The sequence below is a fragment of the Centrocercus urophasianus genome, unplaced genomic scaffold, assembly GCF_019232065.1.
Source record: "Centrocercus urophasianus isolate 14NV4802_14NV808 unplaced genomic scaffold, USGS_Curo_1.0 seq_47, whole genome shotgun sequence".
NCBI lineage: Eukaryota > Metazoa > Chordata > Aves > Galliformes > Phasianidae > Centrocercus > Centrocercus urophasianus.
In genome coordinates this window covers 2,384,320-2,398,550 of record NW_024885055.1, presented here as the reverse complement: position 1 = coordinate 2,398,550, position 14,231 = coordinate 2,384,320, and the positions used below count along the sequence as shown (strand labels likewise).

Here is a 14,231-nt window from a genome sequence, read left to right as displayed (position 1 = left end):
TTCTGCTGCTGCTGGTTCATAAATGTGATTCACACGGTAGCTGTTGATGCTATGAAGTTGCTAACCTCAAAACAGTTGGTTACCTGAATAGCAAGCAGCTGTTCAGAAGGAAAAGCCTCTCCAGGTTGAGAGGTACTGTGTTTATTTCATGGTGATTTTGAAGTTTTACAGCCTTTTGCAGAGTCCACAGCTTACTGTGCTCCATAGAAGTGAGCCTAAGTGGTTCCCTGTCGATAAGGAAGAAGCACTGGATTACAAGCTCTAGTTGCAGCTCTGAGACTACAGATCTCTCCTCTGTGATATACTCTGCATTTTTTCACTGGCCTTGTTATGAATGTGGTTAGCCTGAAAGGTCTGTGATTTGTTAGGAAAACCTTGTGATTTCATGAGGTGAAGGCTCAGATTTGTAGATCTAGCATGTCTATCAAGCATGAGGGATGGCTCAGTGGAAGGAAGGCACTTGTGACATGGGGAACTGCTTGCTTCCTGTGTGTAGAATCATCATGAGTCAGTACTACCAACCTGAAACTGGTTTAGTAAGCATCCAGCTAATGTCATCTGCAAACTGAGGCGTAACGTAGACTAGCAAAGGCTCAGTTTACCCTGCAGTAGTGTGTGCTCTCTTCTTCAGGATCTGATATGCTTTTCCTATGAAATTTCCTCATTTCCTTCTTCTTTTAGACTTCCCCTTGGGGCCTCACTTGCCTAACTCCACATCAGCCTCCTCTAATAGTGAAGTTGGCCTCCAGGTGGACCTGCTGAGTAATTCTGAGTTATTCTGCGTGTAATAACCAGATATCTGCCCCCAAATAAGGGCAGAATGGGAGGTGACTTGGTTCAGAATGAAATGCAGCTCTCCCCTGGTGCAGGAAGTTCTTAAGCTGCTTCCTGGAACAGGAAGTGAGAGTTTCTTGTGATCCCTCCTGCAGTGGAAACAAAGCTGCCCTTCCTTTGTCGTCTCAGCAGGTGAAAGGCATGAAAGTTGTTGGTGTTTGGCTGACTTGGCAAACTCACCATTATTAGTGTCTGAGCAGGTGGATGCAACGAGCAAAAAGAGCAAATGCAGTAGGGTAGCAAAGAGGTTTTTGTTTTTATATAAAATGTTTTAAAAAGACAGAAAAAATGCTGGGCTTTCTCCAAGCCTGCTGGGTGGTGAGCAGTCAGGAGCAAGCACAGAGAAGCCAGAAGCTGTCTCAGAGAAGCTGTAAGCTGGCAGTTTGAAGTGGGTGTGTGGATGGCTTATGAAATGGTGTCTCCTGGCCTGTATGGAAGCTTTTGCACAGATCAGTACCTATAGCAGCCAGAAGAATTCTGTTTCCCCATGTGTGGCAGACATTGCTGCCTCAGTGCTGTTTGTATTACAGCTGTTTCTCACATGACTAAAATGCACCCCTGGCAGCCTGGGGACATGACTGGTTTGGCTTTGCATCTTTTTTTTTTTTCTTTTCCTCCTCTGTTTTGTCTGTTACAGTGATGTCAATCTGGCATGTAGTGAGTTGGAGTCTTGGCTTTCTTCATTTGAATGAGTTAGAGGTACAGGACAAATAAATCCTGTTTGGCCTCCAAATGGCTAGTAAAATACTGAACTGCAACTGCAACAGACTTTGCTGGGGTAGGAACACTGCTTTGAGGAGCTCTTGTCTCCATCACCAGTGCTATAAAGTTACATGAAGCCTGAACTTACCCCTGATGATGGAAATCCTGTTACAGTTGTGAATAAACTGTTGGAAGAGGCCCTTCCATCTGAAGACAGGCAGATTGGAAGCATCAGTGACCTCTACGGACACTTGTAGCTGCGTGCTTCTCTCTTCAGTTTCTTTGGGGCGAATGCTGCTGCTTTAGAAACACTGCATGCAACTGTTGGCATGCAGGTATTGAGAGCAGAGCACCCTAAAACTGAGGCATTGTTGGATCTTAGGCTAGTGGTTCCTCATTGCAGCCATAAGACTGCTTCCTTTCTTTTCCAGCAGTTCATATCTCGCACTATTCTCTGTCCATTTCCAGAAAAACAAAATATAGGTGTTTTCCAACAGTTTATGTGGTGCTTGGTCCTTGTTCTCTTTCAGCACTGCTCCACCCACAGGCTAGTTGAAAACGAAGACCTTCAGGATATGTTGCAGTTCACTAATATAGTGGATGGATGCTAACCATGGAATTTTGTTGCCCTCTCCTGAGGTTCCAGTAGCAGAAATGGGGTAGGCAGTAGCATTAGAAGGTAAGACCTCACCTCAGCACATCTGGAGCTGAAAATACTAACCTGGACACAGCTGTTCTGCTGGCAGTACTTAGATGGATTTTCATCAGTTATGGGACAGAATAACACAACCTTCGTCTTGGTTTGCTCCAGCATTTTGACACGTCCTGTTGCCTCTCCTTCCAGGAGAGCCTCACAATGAAGGACATCTGTCACTCAAAGAGCTGGCAGGTCTCTTTCAGTATCTTCCAGCAGAAGGGAGAACTCCAGTTCTGCAGTTGAGCAGTATGGTGAGCACTTAGCTGTGTTAACAGAATGTGGGGTTTTGTCAGGAATCCAAAATGAGGTGAGCATGAAACAGTGTTGGGGCTGTAGAAAATTCTTGATGGCTTCCAAATGAGGCAGGCCAGAACTGGGGAGGCAGGTCCCACCTACTGAGACTCCTGGCAGCTGTCAAAGGCTGGAAGGAACCTGCAATTTTGGTTTGAGTTGTGAAAAATAGCACAGAAACCAGATTTAGCATTTGCTGTTGATGTTGCCTCTATTTATTTATTTTTTCCTATACTGTAGGCAGCCTGCAAAGGCCAGAGCCTTGGCCAGGTCTTTTTGAGATATTTCAAAAGTTATTGTTTGTATTCGGAGAGGCTGTGGATGTGGCTGGATTGATGAAAGGTCTGACAAACATCTTTTAGTGGATGTAAGCAAGGATAAGAGAGAGGAAAATGAGTCAGATCTCTGCATGAATTCCAAATGGCAAAAACCTTTGCTAAAAAAGCAAAGGGGGAGGGAAGCAGGGGAAGCAGTAACAAAGCAGACTGAGAGCAGCCTTTTGTACCTATGAAGTAGAGTAAGTGAGAAGAGTGCCATGTTTGCATTTCTTTAAATGGTTTTCTGTGAACAGCAATTTATCTGAACAGCAAGTCATCCATTAACAGATCGTGGTTTCTATAAATAAGCATGATCAACACATGCTAGAAGTCTAAGAGAGGCTGTAGCAAGCAAGGGATGAAGGTAGCTACTGGTGATGGTTAAGTTGCAGGAGCTGCTGCCTGTATGTGAATCAGGAACTCATTCTTGGGTGTCTGCCTTTGTAAATTGGTGTGACCTCTTTGATTTGTTTGCTTTATTAGCCCTCAGGTATTTGTGATGTTTTGCACTTTCTTGGCAGTTCATGTGAATGCAATTGATTTTTTTTTTTTTTCTTTCGGGGCAGAGCAGGTTTTCGCAAAGGTCTCTCTTGTGGTCTGTGCTGTTCACATGGTTGTGAGTTGCTGTTTTGTCTTAATTTGATTCGAGAAGCTCCTTGCATGCTGCACTGTGGATTTTAGTTCTGTGTCTGAATTGTTCACCTCAGCTAGGTTCACAGGGCATTGGCCTGCTGTGCTGACCAAGGAGCTGTTTCCTCTGTCCTGAATGTTGTGGTGTTGCACAGACCAGGGTGCTGGGAGTAGGGCTGGTAAGCAGCCTGCACAGCATGGTCAGGGAAGGCTTTTGGACGTCTGCACCTTGGCTGAGTATTTGAATTAAGCTGCATCTGGGTGTTCCCTGGTGTTATTTATGGCACGGTTGCCCGCTGCTCATGATGATGATGATGTTCTGAGGGCTGCAAGCCACTGATTACAGGACAGACGTAGACCTGTTGGAGTACATCCAGAGAAGGGCCAAAAAAATGATCCACGGAATGGAACACGTCTCCTGTGAGGACAGGCTGAGCGAGATGGGGCTGTGCAGCATGGAGAAGGCTGTGAGGTGACCTGAGAGCAGCCCGTCAGCATCTGAAGGGAAGCGACAGGACAGAAGGGGACAGACTCTAGCAGGTCTGTGGTGATACAACAGGAGGAAATGGCTTCAGGCTCTGGGAGGGTAGATTTAGGTTGGAAAGGAAAAATCCTTTATGGTGAGGCTGGTGAGGCAGTGAACAGGTTACCTGGAGTGGTTGGTGCCCCGTCCCTGGAGACATTAAAACAGGAGGCTGGATGGGTTCCTGGGCAACACGATTGGTCTGCAGGTGTCCCTGTGCACTGCAGGGGAGCTGGACACGACGGCGCTCAGCGATCCCTTCCGACCTAAGGATTCTATGACTCAGACACCTAACGAAACGTGGCAGCTTTACCAAACGCCCTTGCAGCTTAACTCAAGCGCCTGTTAGGCCCGCAGCGGAGGAGGGCTGTTAGCTAAGCCTGGTGGCTCGCAGCGGCACCTGCACAGCCGCCTCTGCCGCATTTACAAACGCACGCTGGGGCAAACGGCCACTGCCAAACACAGCCCACCGCCGTCCCGCCGCCACACTCCGTGCCGGCACACTGCGCATGCGCACAGCCCCCTGGACTACATTTCCCAGCATGCCCTGCGCTCAGCCTCTTCCCGCAAAGCGCGCCGTGCCCGGAAGGGGGCGCTGCGGAGGTCCCTCGCGCCGCTCCGTACAAAGCGGCGAGGGAGGGGGCGCTTCCTGTTTGTCTCGGGCCGAGCGGGGCAGCGGCCATGGCGGCGGTAGGCCCTGGGCCCGGCGGCCGCCGGCGGCGCGGAGCCCCCACCAACATCCTGGCGCAGCTCCGCCACGGGCAGCTCAGCGGCCGCGGGCTCACGCGGGGGGCGCAGGTACCGCCGGGAGGGCTGTGTGTGTGCGGGGGGGCGGGCTGCGCGACCGTGGGCCCCGTGGGGCGGGCGGAGCTGCGGGCCTGCGCTGGGCCCGGTCCTGAGGCTGCGCTCCTGCGGCTGCTGGGCCGTTCGGGGATCGGCTTCGAACCGGGGCCGGGCCTTGGAGCGGGGGCAGCAGCAGGGATAGGGGTAGGGCAGGCCGCCTGTGGGCTCCTCTTATCCCGTCCTTCGTCTAAATGGGGAAAGGCCGCAGAGCCGTGCTGGGTTCTGCGAGTAAGCTGATGATGGTGGGAAACGCTGAGGAATGGAAGCAGCTCCTCCACCCGGGCTGCTGCCTGTCGTGTGTGTGTGTGCTGCTTTCTTAACGAGCCGCCCCGGGGTTCTGCGCTGCTCGTTTCTTGTTGCAAACAACAGTCGGTGTTTCTTTTAAAGGTGCAAAGGTAGGAAACAGAAGCGTGGCATAAAGAACTTGCTTTTCGGTGGTCTCTTTATTAAGCTAACGGTATCTTAAGTTTTCAAATGTGGTAAAAATGGGATTTTAGTGGTTTTCATTAGTTCAGCCATTAGGTTTTCATTAGTTCAGCCTTCCTTGATTAAGAAGGCTTCTGAGCAGTCCCTGGGAGGATACTTGCTCATCCAAATCAGCATCCATCCCCAGTGCTGTAGATGAGGTAGGTGGAAGAGGCAGGAGGTGATTTTAAGCTGCTGCTCTGTCCTGGTTCTACTGCTGGCTCAGGTGCCAGTTTGGTTAATACTTGATTGCTTGGATTTAACCCTGTTACTCTCTGTTTTACAGGCAGCTATTTCAGTGGGTTGTTTTAGGAAAGCGTTCTGCAGACACAGGCTGTGGTGGCTCACCAACCTGTGTCTCTGCCTCTGTGCTCTAGGCTCCCATAGCAATTTAAGCCAAATAAACCTGTAACCAGGTTGTGCACCAACATGAAGTGCGGGGCTGCTGTGTCTGCTCTGGGCTTCGTTTAGCTTGAGAAGCACAGTGTTGTACCATGTTTTAATTTGGGGCTGTTAGCAGTTGTTTGAAATGACCACAAATGGCCAGACTTGGAGAAATCAAGGAGGCTTCTGCCAGCTACTTCTTCCTTCTCACAAGGTCCAAATTCAGGGTGAATTTTGTTGCTTTTTTGTTTGTTTTTCTTTATACGTTTCATTGTGTCTGTGCTGAGCTGAGAAATTTCAGGCTTGGGCCGTAGGGCTCCCAGTGCTTCACAAATGTGGTAGGAATGCATTTTTGAATTACTTAGACTGAGGGGAAGAAAAAAAAAAAAAAAAAAAAAAAACTTCTTGAATGATTTTCAACTCTGAATTGTGCCTTTGTACTGTTACCTTGAAGCAAGTCTTTTGTTTGTAGATCTAAATTTAAAACACTTCAACCTAACCTTTAAAGAAGCACAAGGCAGTTTGGGGTGCTTTAAGTCCTATTTTTATCAGTGTTTATCAGACCATTTTCCTCTTTTGACTCCTCTGTAGCAGCGTGGAGCCCTTGAATGGGGTTCTCAGCTCATTTGCTTTGAAAAGCCTGAGAGCAGAAGGCTTCTGAGCTGCTGTGTTTGGGTCTAGAAGAAAAGTCAGGACAGTGCCCTTAATGTTCTCTGCAGGGAAGCTGTTGCAGGCTGCTTGAGCTGCACATCTGGTGTCCTGTGGAGAAACTCTTTTCCAGCACTTACTTCAGAGAGATTGGGAAACGCCATTGCCTGTTGTGGTTCCTGCCATCCGAGCCCTGTTCTCCCACAAGATTGGTGCTGCTTCAGCATCTGGTCTCTGGGAAGCAATTAGTATTCTTCTGTAGGCAACAGCAGACTTGCTTTGTTTGTAATGAAGCTTTGAATACTGATTTTAGGTGATCTCAAAATCTTTTTGTATGAGGAAAGCAGGTGCTGGTTCTTGAGATGGTAAGGATAACATCGATGTGTGTCAATGGAAATTCATCAGCCTGATCTTACAAGGACACGAAAATAATTTGGACAACAGCTACGTCAATATCTGGCAGCACTGAGGCCAGCTGAACTTCTGAACAACCTGGATCTTTGCCACGTGTTCCTGCTGCTCTCACCCACCAGAAGTCACCGTGTTCTTGGCAGCTGGCCTGTATGCATTATTGTTAAGATGTTAGATGAATGAAACAGGTTTTGGTAAACACTGCCATTATGTGTTCATATATCCTTTGTGGCCGTATTGCTAGCCTCAGTTGCTGCCCTGGTTGTGAACACCAGCCTCTGTTTCAGATTGTATAACCTCATGTAAAGGTTTGCCCTGGTGCTGAGCACTGAGCAAGTGAAAGGGGCTTTTCAGGTGCCAGTAAACAAGAAGCAGACTGACTTTCCAGAAGTGACACACGTCTTATAAGGAAAATATTACTTGTGAACTGGCTGGCCTGTGGTGCCTGTCCTGGCACAGCTGTGCTGTGCACAGAGGCACTGTAAATAACACATGGCAGGGTTTGTGTTGCAGTTCCATCAAGGCAAGGGAGTGTTTTGGTTCACCTGACCAGGCTCAAAGCAAAGCTTCGTCCCATCTGCAAGAGGACAAACGCCTCATCTGCTGCAGGCAGGCTGTGAAAAGCGTGTCTGTAACATGAAAGCAGAAGATATTTACATGCACCAGTGTGAATCCTTGTAGAGAAGCAGTGTAATAATGGATTAGCCAGAGATTTGCTGGCAAATTAGCATGCTTTGGTGCTGTCCCAAGAGCAGATCGTCAGCACTGGTCTCACACTGTCAGGATTGCCAAGGCTTTGCTGAAACAATTGGAGTGGAAAAGAGTCTGTTTTTCCGGCTCTGTCTCACAGTCTGCTGTTCTGAGGTTCTGCTTAGCATTGTAGTCCATATCCACTTCGAACTATTTTGCTGTGAAAGGAAAACATTTCCTACCATTATGAAATCTCTGAAAATATTTTGTTTTCCAACCAATTTTGTTTCCTCCTGACAACGACGACAAGTGGATGTTCACGTGAACATAATCCTCTCTAGCAGCTCTAATTGTATTGCTCTGAGCAGGCTTACACCTCTTCAGGAGAGCACAGCCAGCTAGTGCTGGACAGCTTGCACTGGCTTTTATGTAACAGGGAGCAGAGCTCTGTCATATGCTGGAGATGATGTTGAAAAGTGGCAACGTTAGTCTCTGGGAGTGTTATTTTGCTTGACTAAAAGTGAGTGGGAGGAAAACAGTTCCTTGCTCCTGCCTTTTCCTAGCTATCTTTACATGTTGTTTGCTTTCAAAATGGATTAAGAAACTGGCAGTTCCAAGGCAAGAGTGATCACTGAGAAGTTAATATTTTACAATCTTATTGATTTATTTTTTCTCTGAGCATGAAATCATCAAAATAAACACTGGTACCCTGTATTAGTTCTGAAGAGCTGCCGCTGCTGAGGATCTGCTTTGGAGTCGTTCTGCTCTCAGAGGCGGTTGTGGATTTTGGAGGTAGATGAGGTGTGGCTCATAGAACAGCTCTTCCTGCAGACACGGAGGGGAGCACTGCTTTGGGCTTCACAGGGATGGCTGCAGCAGGGCCTGTCCTTGTCAGTGTGCCTCCAGGTTTGTCCCCTCTTTTGGGATGTCAGGAGGAGGGTGGCAGGCTGGGCTGGGCTTTGCAGGAGCCCTGGTGCTGGGAGGAATAATCCACACCTTGGGGCTGCAGGGAGGCTGGCAGTGGGGATTTCTGCCAGCTTCGGGCCACCTGCAGGGAGTTGCCTTTGCAAATAAAGCACTGGGGCCTCTGACACGTTCTTACCCACAGCTGTGTGCCAAAGACCCAACGGATGACTGGCACCTGCAGGCTTCAGCGCTTTCTCCTAAAGCACTTCCCAGAATTGCTGCACGGGCCTGAGGTTGTGTGTCTGCAGTGCTGCCTTGTGAAAACAAAGACGGGGCAGGGGTTAACCTGGTGGTTGGGTGTGCAAAGTAGCAGGAGGAAAGAAACAGATTGTGCAAAGGAATGTTTGGTAGTGACTGGGAAGGAAAATGCAGTAAAGAGAAGAAATGACTGGACGGTCCCCAAAATTGTGAATAATCATTTTCCTGGCTGTGTGTCAGAAACAACTTCCTAAGTTAGTACTGCAGGGAGGAAAATTAAATATTTAATTGCACAAATATTAGTTTCCTGTTTCATAAAGATGCAGCCTAAAAGGCTCGGCGGAAGGGATATGGAAAGGATTTGGTTTCCTTCTAAATACGCAGAGGCCATGTGCTTGTGTCTGTTCTGTGAGATCCCTAACATTTGCCCATTTTATTTCTCTTACACTTTCTGAACATGGGATTTACACAAAGAATTGAGACGAATACTGGGAATGGAAATTCTGCTTTTTTAGAGACTTCCAATCTTAGCTTAATCCACAGTTGCGACGGCCTAAAAAGGAACTAAAAAAGCCCCAAATAATAAAATCTGTCACAGAACGAGTCCTTTAGTGGTGTGAAGGATGCCTGGACACCTGAGTTCACTGCTTTTGCCTTTTCAGATAGCAGCCTCATAGAAAGCACTTTCCTGTAATGACTGCTGAGTAAGACTGAAACATTTGAAGTGTAAAATGGGAAAGCATACAGAGGCTTCGAAGCAATCATCACTGCAAGAAGCTTTAGACAGGTAACAGGTGTTGCAGCACATGGTGCAGCTCTGACCGTGTGCACTGGCACAGAGCAGCAGGGACTGTGCCTGGAGCACTGCAGTCCTGCATGGACACGGCAGCAGCAGGTGCTGGGGAGAAGGGAAAGGGGAGCTAAGCTGATAGGGTGTGCATTCAGGGAGATAGGAGCACAGGGCTGCTTATGGTGTGGTGAAAGAGTGGGAATTTGCTAGTAGTTGTTGAATGTTAGAAATTGCTAATGGATGCCCTGAAGAAACCCAAAAGGATTTCTAACTGGAAGAAGGAGAAAAAGTATCTAGATTTGTTTGCAGTCTCTTTGACTTTGTGTATAATTCTTCCTGCATATAACTGTATAATGGGAGAGTATTCCTACTGTAGTGGGCTGCAGTCCTCTGGGAGAGGCTGAAGCGAAGTGCTGTGCATGCCCTGCCTTGTGGTGCTGGAGGGGCTTGATGCTGTGTTTCAGCTCGGTGCCTAAATCCTCCTGAATGTCTGTGAACCAGGCTGCCACAGCTTGGCAGGTTCAGATAAGGTCTAACCTCACAGCCTTCCTTTGGGGTCCCTCAGGTATGCTCTGCAGCTGTCCAGCAAGTGAAGAAGAGTTCTGAGGAGTCCGTGTTTGATTGGGTTTATCCTGCTTAGGTGAGACCAAAAATGTGTTGGAGAGGGAATGGGGCCCCACTAATCCTGATGGCTGCTCACTGATGTCTACCCAGAGACAGCGAGGAGAAAACCAACTTCACTTACAAGAAACACTTACACTTCTTGCTGCTATTACAGAAATCATGAGGCACACGTCTTAACCAAAATGGTTCCAAAGGAAGTCAACTCCATACAACTTAATTGAATTTGAATCCATCCACAGAATCCAAAATCTTCATGTTGGCAAATACAGCCCCACCACAATGGAAATACTCAGAGCCAGGGCAGCCTCGTAACTGTAAAGTGGGGACCACAAGCTGGAGTTTGCAGCGAAACCAAGGATGGGTTTTAAATCAAGAGAAGAAAAAATTGCTCTTGGAAAGCAGTTAAAAGAAGATGAGAACAAGGAAACATTTACTACAGCCTTTCAGAATTTCAAGTCTGGAAGTTTTCTGCGGATTAGCACAAATACATCAGCTGGGGAGAGGAAGAGCTGCTAGTACAGAAATGAGAGTGGAGATCGTGCCCCAAACTGAGAAGTATGTGTGTGGGTAGCAAACGCAGCACTGAGCCCAGGACTGGGCTTTATTAGTGCTGAAGGCCTTTTGGCCACTCTGAGGGCTGGATGCCGTGTGCTGTGCTGCACCCTGGAACCTCGTGCTGCAGCCCCTGTGCCTCAGTGTTGCAGTATCTTCTCCATCAGCTGGGCTGGATAGCTGGAGCCTTTCCCTGTGTTCTTTGCGCTTCACCCAGCAATTAATCTGGTTCCTCCTGCAGCTCGGTGCTGTGTGCTCCTCCCACGCCGAGATGGGGCAGTGGCAGAGCTCCCTGTGCTCTGGGTGCTCAGGGGGAGGGATGGGGATCTGTGGCTTCAAAGGAGCTGACCCATTATTCACAGCCTAAGTGACGCAAAGCCATTTTGAGTTTCTGGTTTTGCCCTGCCGTTTCTTGTAGGAACAGCCTCCATGGAAGGAGCTCTGCGTCATTCCCCAGCAATGCTGGTTGATGACTCTTATTCCAAGTTGGAAATATGAGAAAAGTTGAAAACTGAAGAGAGCAGTGTTACGGGCCAGGCTTGCTCACACTGCTTTGATCACTCCTTGTAACAAGAAAAACAGACCCTTAAGAGCCTTGAGATTCTTTAAGTACCAATCTGAGTATTTGATTTAAGGCAAAACAAAGAAACCCTGTGTATCTGGGAAGGTAAGAAGGGGGGGGGACTTGCAGATGCTGCCAGTCTGAGTTCATCATGACAAATTTCTGACATTGTATGCTGTCTTACACAGAGAGAAAAGAGTTAAATTCTCAGAAATAGGAGTATATTTGCATATAATTGTGTCTAATCAGGAACTGAACAGCCCTTTGGAATTGTTCTGAGGTATAGCTGAGAAGGATGCCTGGGCTGAAACAATAAGGAAGGAGATTTCCTGGCTGCAGCTCGGAACAATGAGCATGGAAGGAAGCGTGGAGTTAACCAGGGATCAGGGAGTGACTGCACAGAGCAAGGGCAGCTTCAAGTGTGGGTCTGGTAAGGGAAAATGCACTCGCATTGCACTGGAATATGGTCCTGCTCTCCCTGGGGATTGGTGTGTAAAACATTTTACCAGAAATCTTGCTGGTTGGACATCTTGTCATTGTTGGCCATAACTGTACAAAAGTCAGTCCTCACTGCAGGTTTGTTAGGAACCTCTGGTGAAGCACCTTTAAGGAGAGGGGCTACATTTTGGTTAGCATTAACTGCACTGGGGACTTCACAGAGGAGTTCCTCCTTTAGAGCATCTGCTGGATCACCCTGGAAGCCTTCCTGCTTTGCAGCACTTGCTGCAGCTTCTTTGAGTGGAATGTTCATCAGCATTGTGCTGCAGCTTGATTTTTTCAGGTGTAAAGCACTGTGATAAATATTGAGGATTTTTGTATGTTCTGAGAAGGAGGAAAACTGGAGTTGTTGGCAAAAATGTAGCAGCAAATGCTGAGGTGTTCTTGGTGATTGCAGCCTTCTTCCTGAGTGATAACACAGTGCTGTTCCCCTGCTGGTGGAGATGCTGGTTGCCATTTATGACCAGCCCAGGACTGGAGGAGGAATTCTTACTGTGGTGTAGATACGTTCCTCAGGAGCATGCTTGTCAGTCCTTTTGGTTTGGGTAATTGCTATGGCCAGTAATGGCTTTAGGGACTTGGCTGAGGAGGTACTCATTACACACTGAATGGGAAAAGGAATGGAGTCTGTCTTCATTGCATGCTCTCTACTTCAGTCTCATATCATTTTTGATAGTGTCAAGGTCACCAATTTCCTCCTTCAGTGGTTTGTCAGTCAGAGGTCTGCTTGTGGAGCTGGATGAATGTGATCCCTCTGAAAAACGTGATCCATATAGAACTATGGGATGGGAGTAAGTATTCAAAATGATAACATCTGCTTTCAGGCCTGTCCTGGGGTTGGACTCGATGATCTCTGGAGGTCCCTTCCAACCCCTACAATTCTGTGATTCTGTGATTCTGTCCTTCAGATACGTTAACCATCCGCACAGTTCTGCTGCTAGCCCTGCATAAATCCCTGCTTGGAGACAGGGGCTGCATTTTGCTGTGATACTGCCTACAGCACACACTTCTTCTGTGATGTTCCTGTTTTGTTATTGTGGACGGATTGTTTTCCTGAGCGTTACACGTTGGACACGTGGGAATTGCATTCTTCCTTTGTTGCAGATCACAGAGGCCTTGTTGAAGGAAAGAGATAAACAAGCAAAGTGGAATGGGATTCCCCTGCTGTTACAAAAGCTATATGAGCACAGCCACCCAAACAGCGACTTCTCCCAGTGCCAAAGCATCTTAAAGGTAGTGCCTTCCTCTGCGTTCTTCTGGAATCCACGTGCTGTTTTGTTGTTACTTTCTTTAAAGGCTTACTTTAAATATGCTTACTAACTGTGATTTTTGGAACTGTTTCTCTGATTGTACCTGTGGATTGAATGTAGATAAGAGCTGGGAATGCATGTAATTGATGAGCCAGTAGATCCATGGATGCTCTGTGGAAGTTGTGTATATATGCAGATGAATAGTTTTCTTTATAAATCATCTCTTTTTTTTTCTTTTTTTTTTTTCTTGCATGCAGGAAATTTCTCCACTTCTTTCAATGGAAGCCATGGCATTCGTGACAGAAGATAGAAAAGCTGCTCAAGAGTCCACTTTCCCCAATACGTACACGTTTGACTTGTTTGGAGGAGTTGATGTAAGCATGGTTTATTTGGTTTGTTTTGCTGTGTTTTTTGGTTGTTTTTCCAAGGATTTTTGCAAAACAGTTGCACCATTGGTATGTCCATAAATGGGATCTTTGAGACTCTTCTAAATGCAATCTGCAGAATGATTTTACTGTGCTGATGTTAACCATTACAATTGTGGCTGTTCTGCCTTGTGCTGGCGCGGCCCCACCTGCAGTGACCAGATACTGTGACCAGACATGGAGTCCTCAGTGCAGGAGAGACACTTTTCATGTTACATGAAAGACTGGAATCTCTCTGGATTCTTACCTTCAGGTAGCTCAATGAGCTACGAGACCTCTAGAATATTAAGAAATGGTTTCAAATGATTTCTAGTTGTAAGATTAAGTACTACAGTACTCTCAGTACCACTGAGAATTTCATTTACCACTGAAGGATGTGTGTGAGGACTTATTAAGCACACTGTGTGCTCTGTTAGCAAGATGGTCTGTGTTTACTGTTGGCATGTAATGCACTATTTCATCTATGGGAGGAAAAAAAAAACAAACTAGGGGCTGATAGGTTTATGTGTGATGTTTTGACAATTCATCTTTTATTCTGTTCGTTGCAGTTTGGTGTTACACAGATACCTGAGTCTACTCCAGTTCACAATCATCAGCCACTGTGATCTTAGCTTTCCTTAGAAATCTCTGGCTTGTGTTTTCCAGTGGACTGACTTTTTGGTTTTTGCAGTCTCTTTGCTGATTCACTCTCATTGCAACACTGTGCCTTTGTTTCCAGAACAATCCATCCTAAATAGATGTTTTTGAAACACTGGCTTACTTGCTAATATCTTGTCAACTGAGGACAAAGTTTTTCAGCTACCCAATAAATTTGGAGCATGATATGAAACTGCTTGAAACGATACTTTTTATTTTTAAAACAGAAGCAGTGGTGCCTCCTGTTGAAGTGCATTTGCTACAAGAATGCAAAGCACTTTTATTTTAATACTTA

The 14,231-nt window shown here is 46.9% G+C and overlaps 1 protein-coding gene across 3 annotated transcripts in view; it reads left to right on the top strand.

Moving 5' to 3' along the window:
* Positions 1-4,675: 4,675 nt before the first annotated feature.
* The window catches only part of LOC122168862 (transient receptor potential cation channel subfamily C member 4 associated protein), a 31,266-nt gene continuing 21,710 nt past the window's right edge, over positions 4,676-14,231 (top strand). The window contains exons 1-3 of one of the 3 annotated variants that reach the window (XM_042834503.1): positions 4,676-4,792; positions 12,730-12,858; positions 13,133-13,249. In XM_042834503.1, the coding sequence (XP_042690437.1) occupies positions 4,676-4,792; positions 12,730-12,858; positions 13,133-13,249 (363 nt within the window). Of the gene's footprint in view, positions 4,793-5,020; positions 5,233-12,395; positions 12,417-12,729; positions 12,859-13,132; positions 13,250-14,231 lie in introns of those variants that run through there. The other 2 variants (XM_042834506.1, XM_042834504.1) reach the window with 2 other exon arrangements.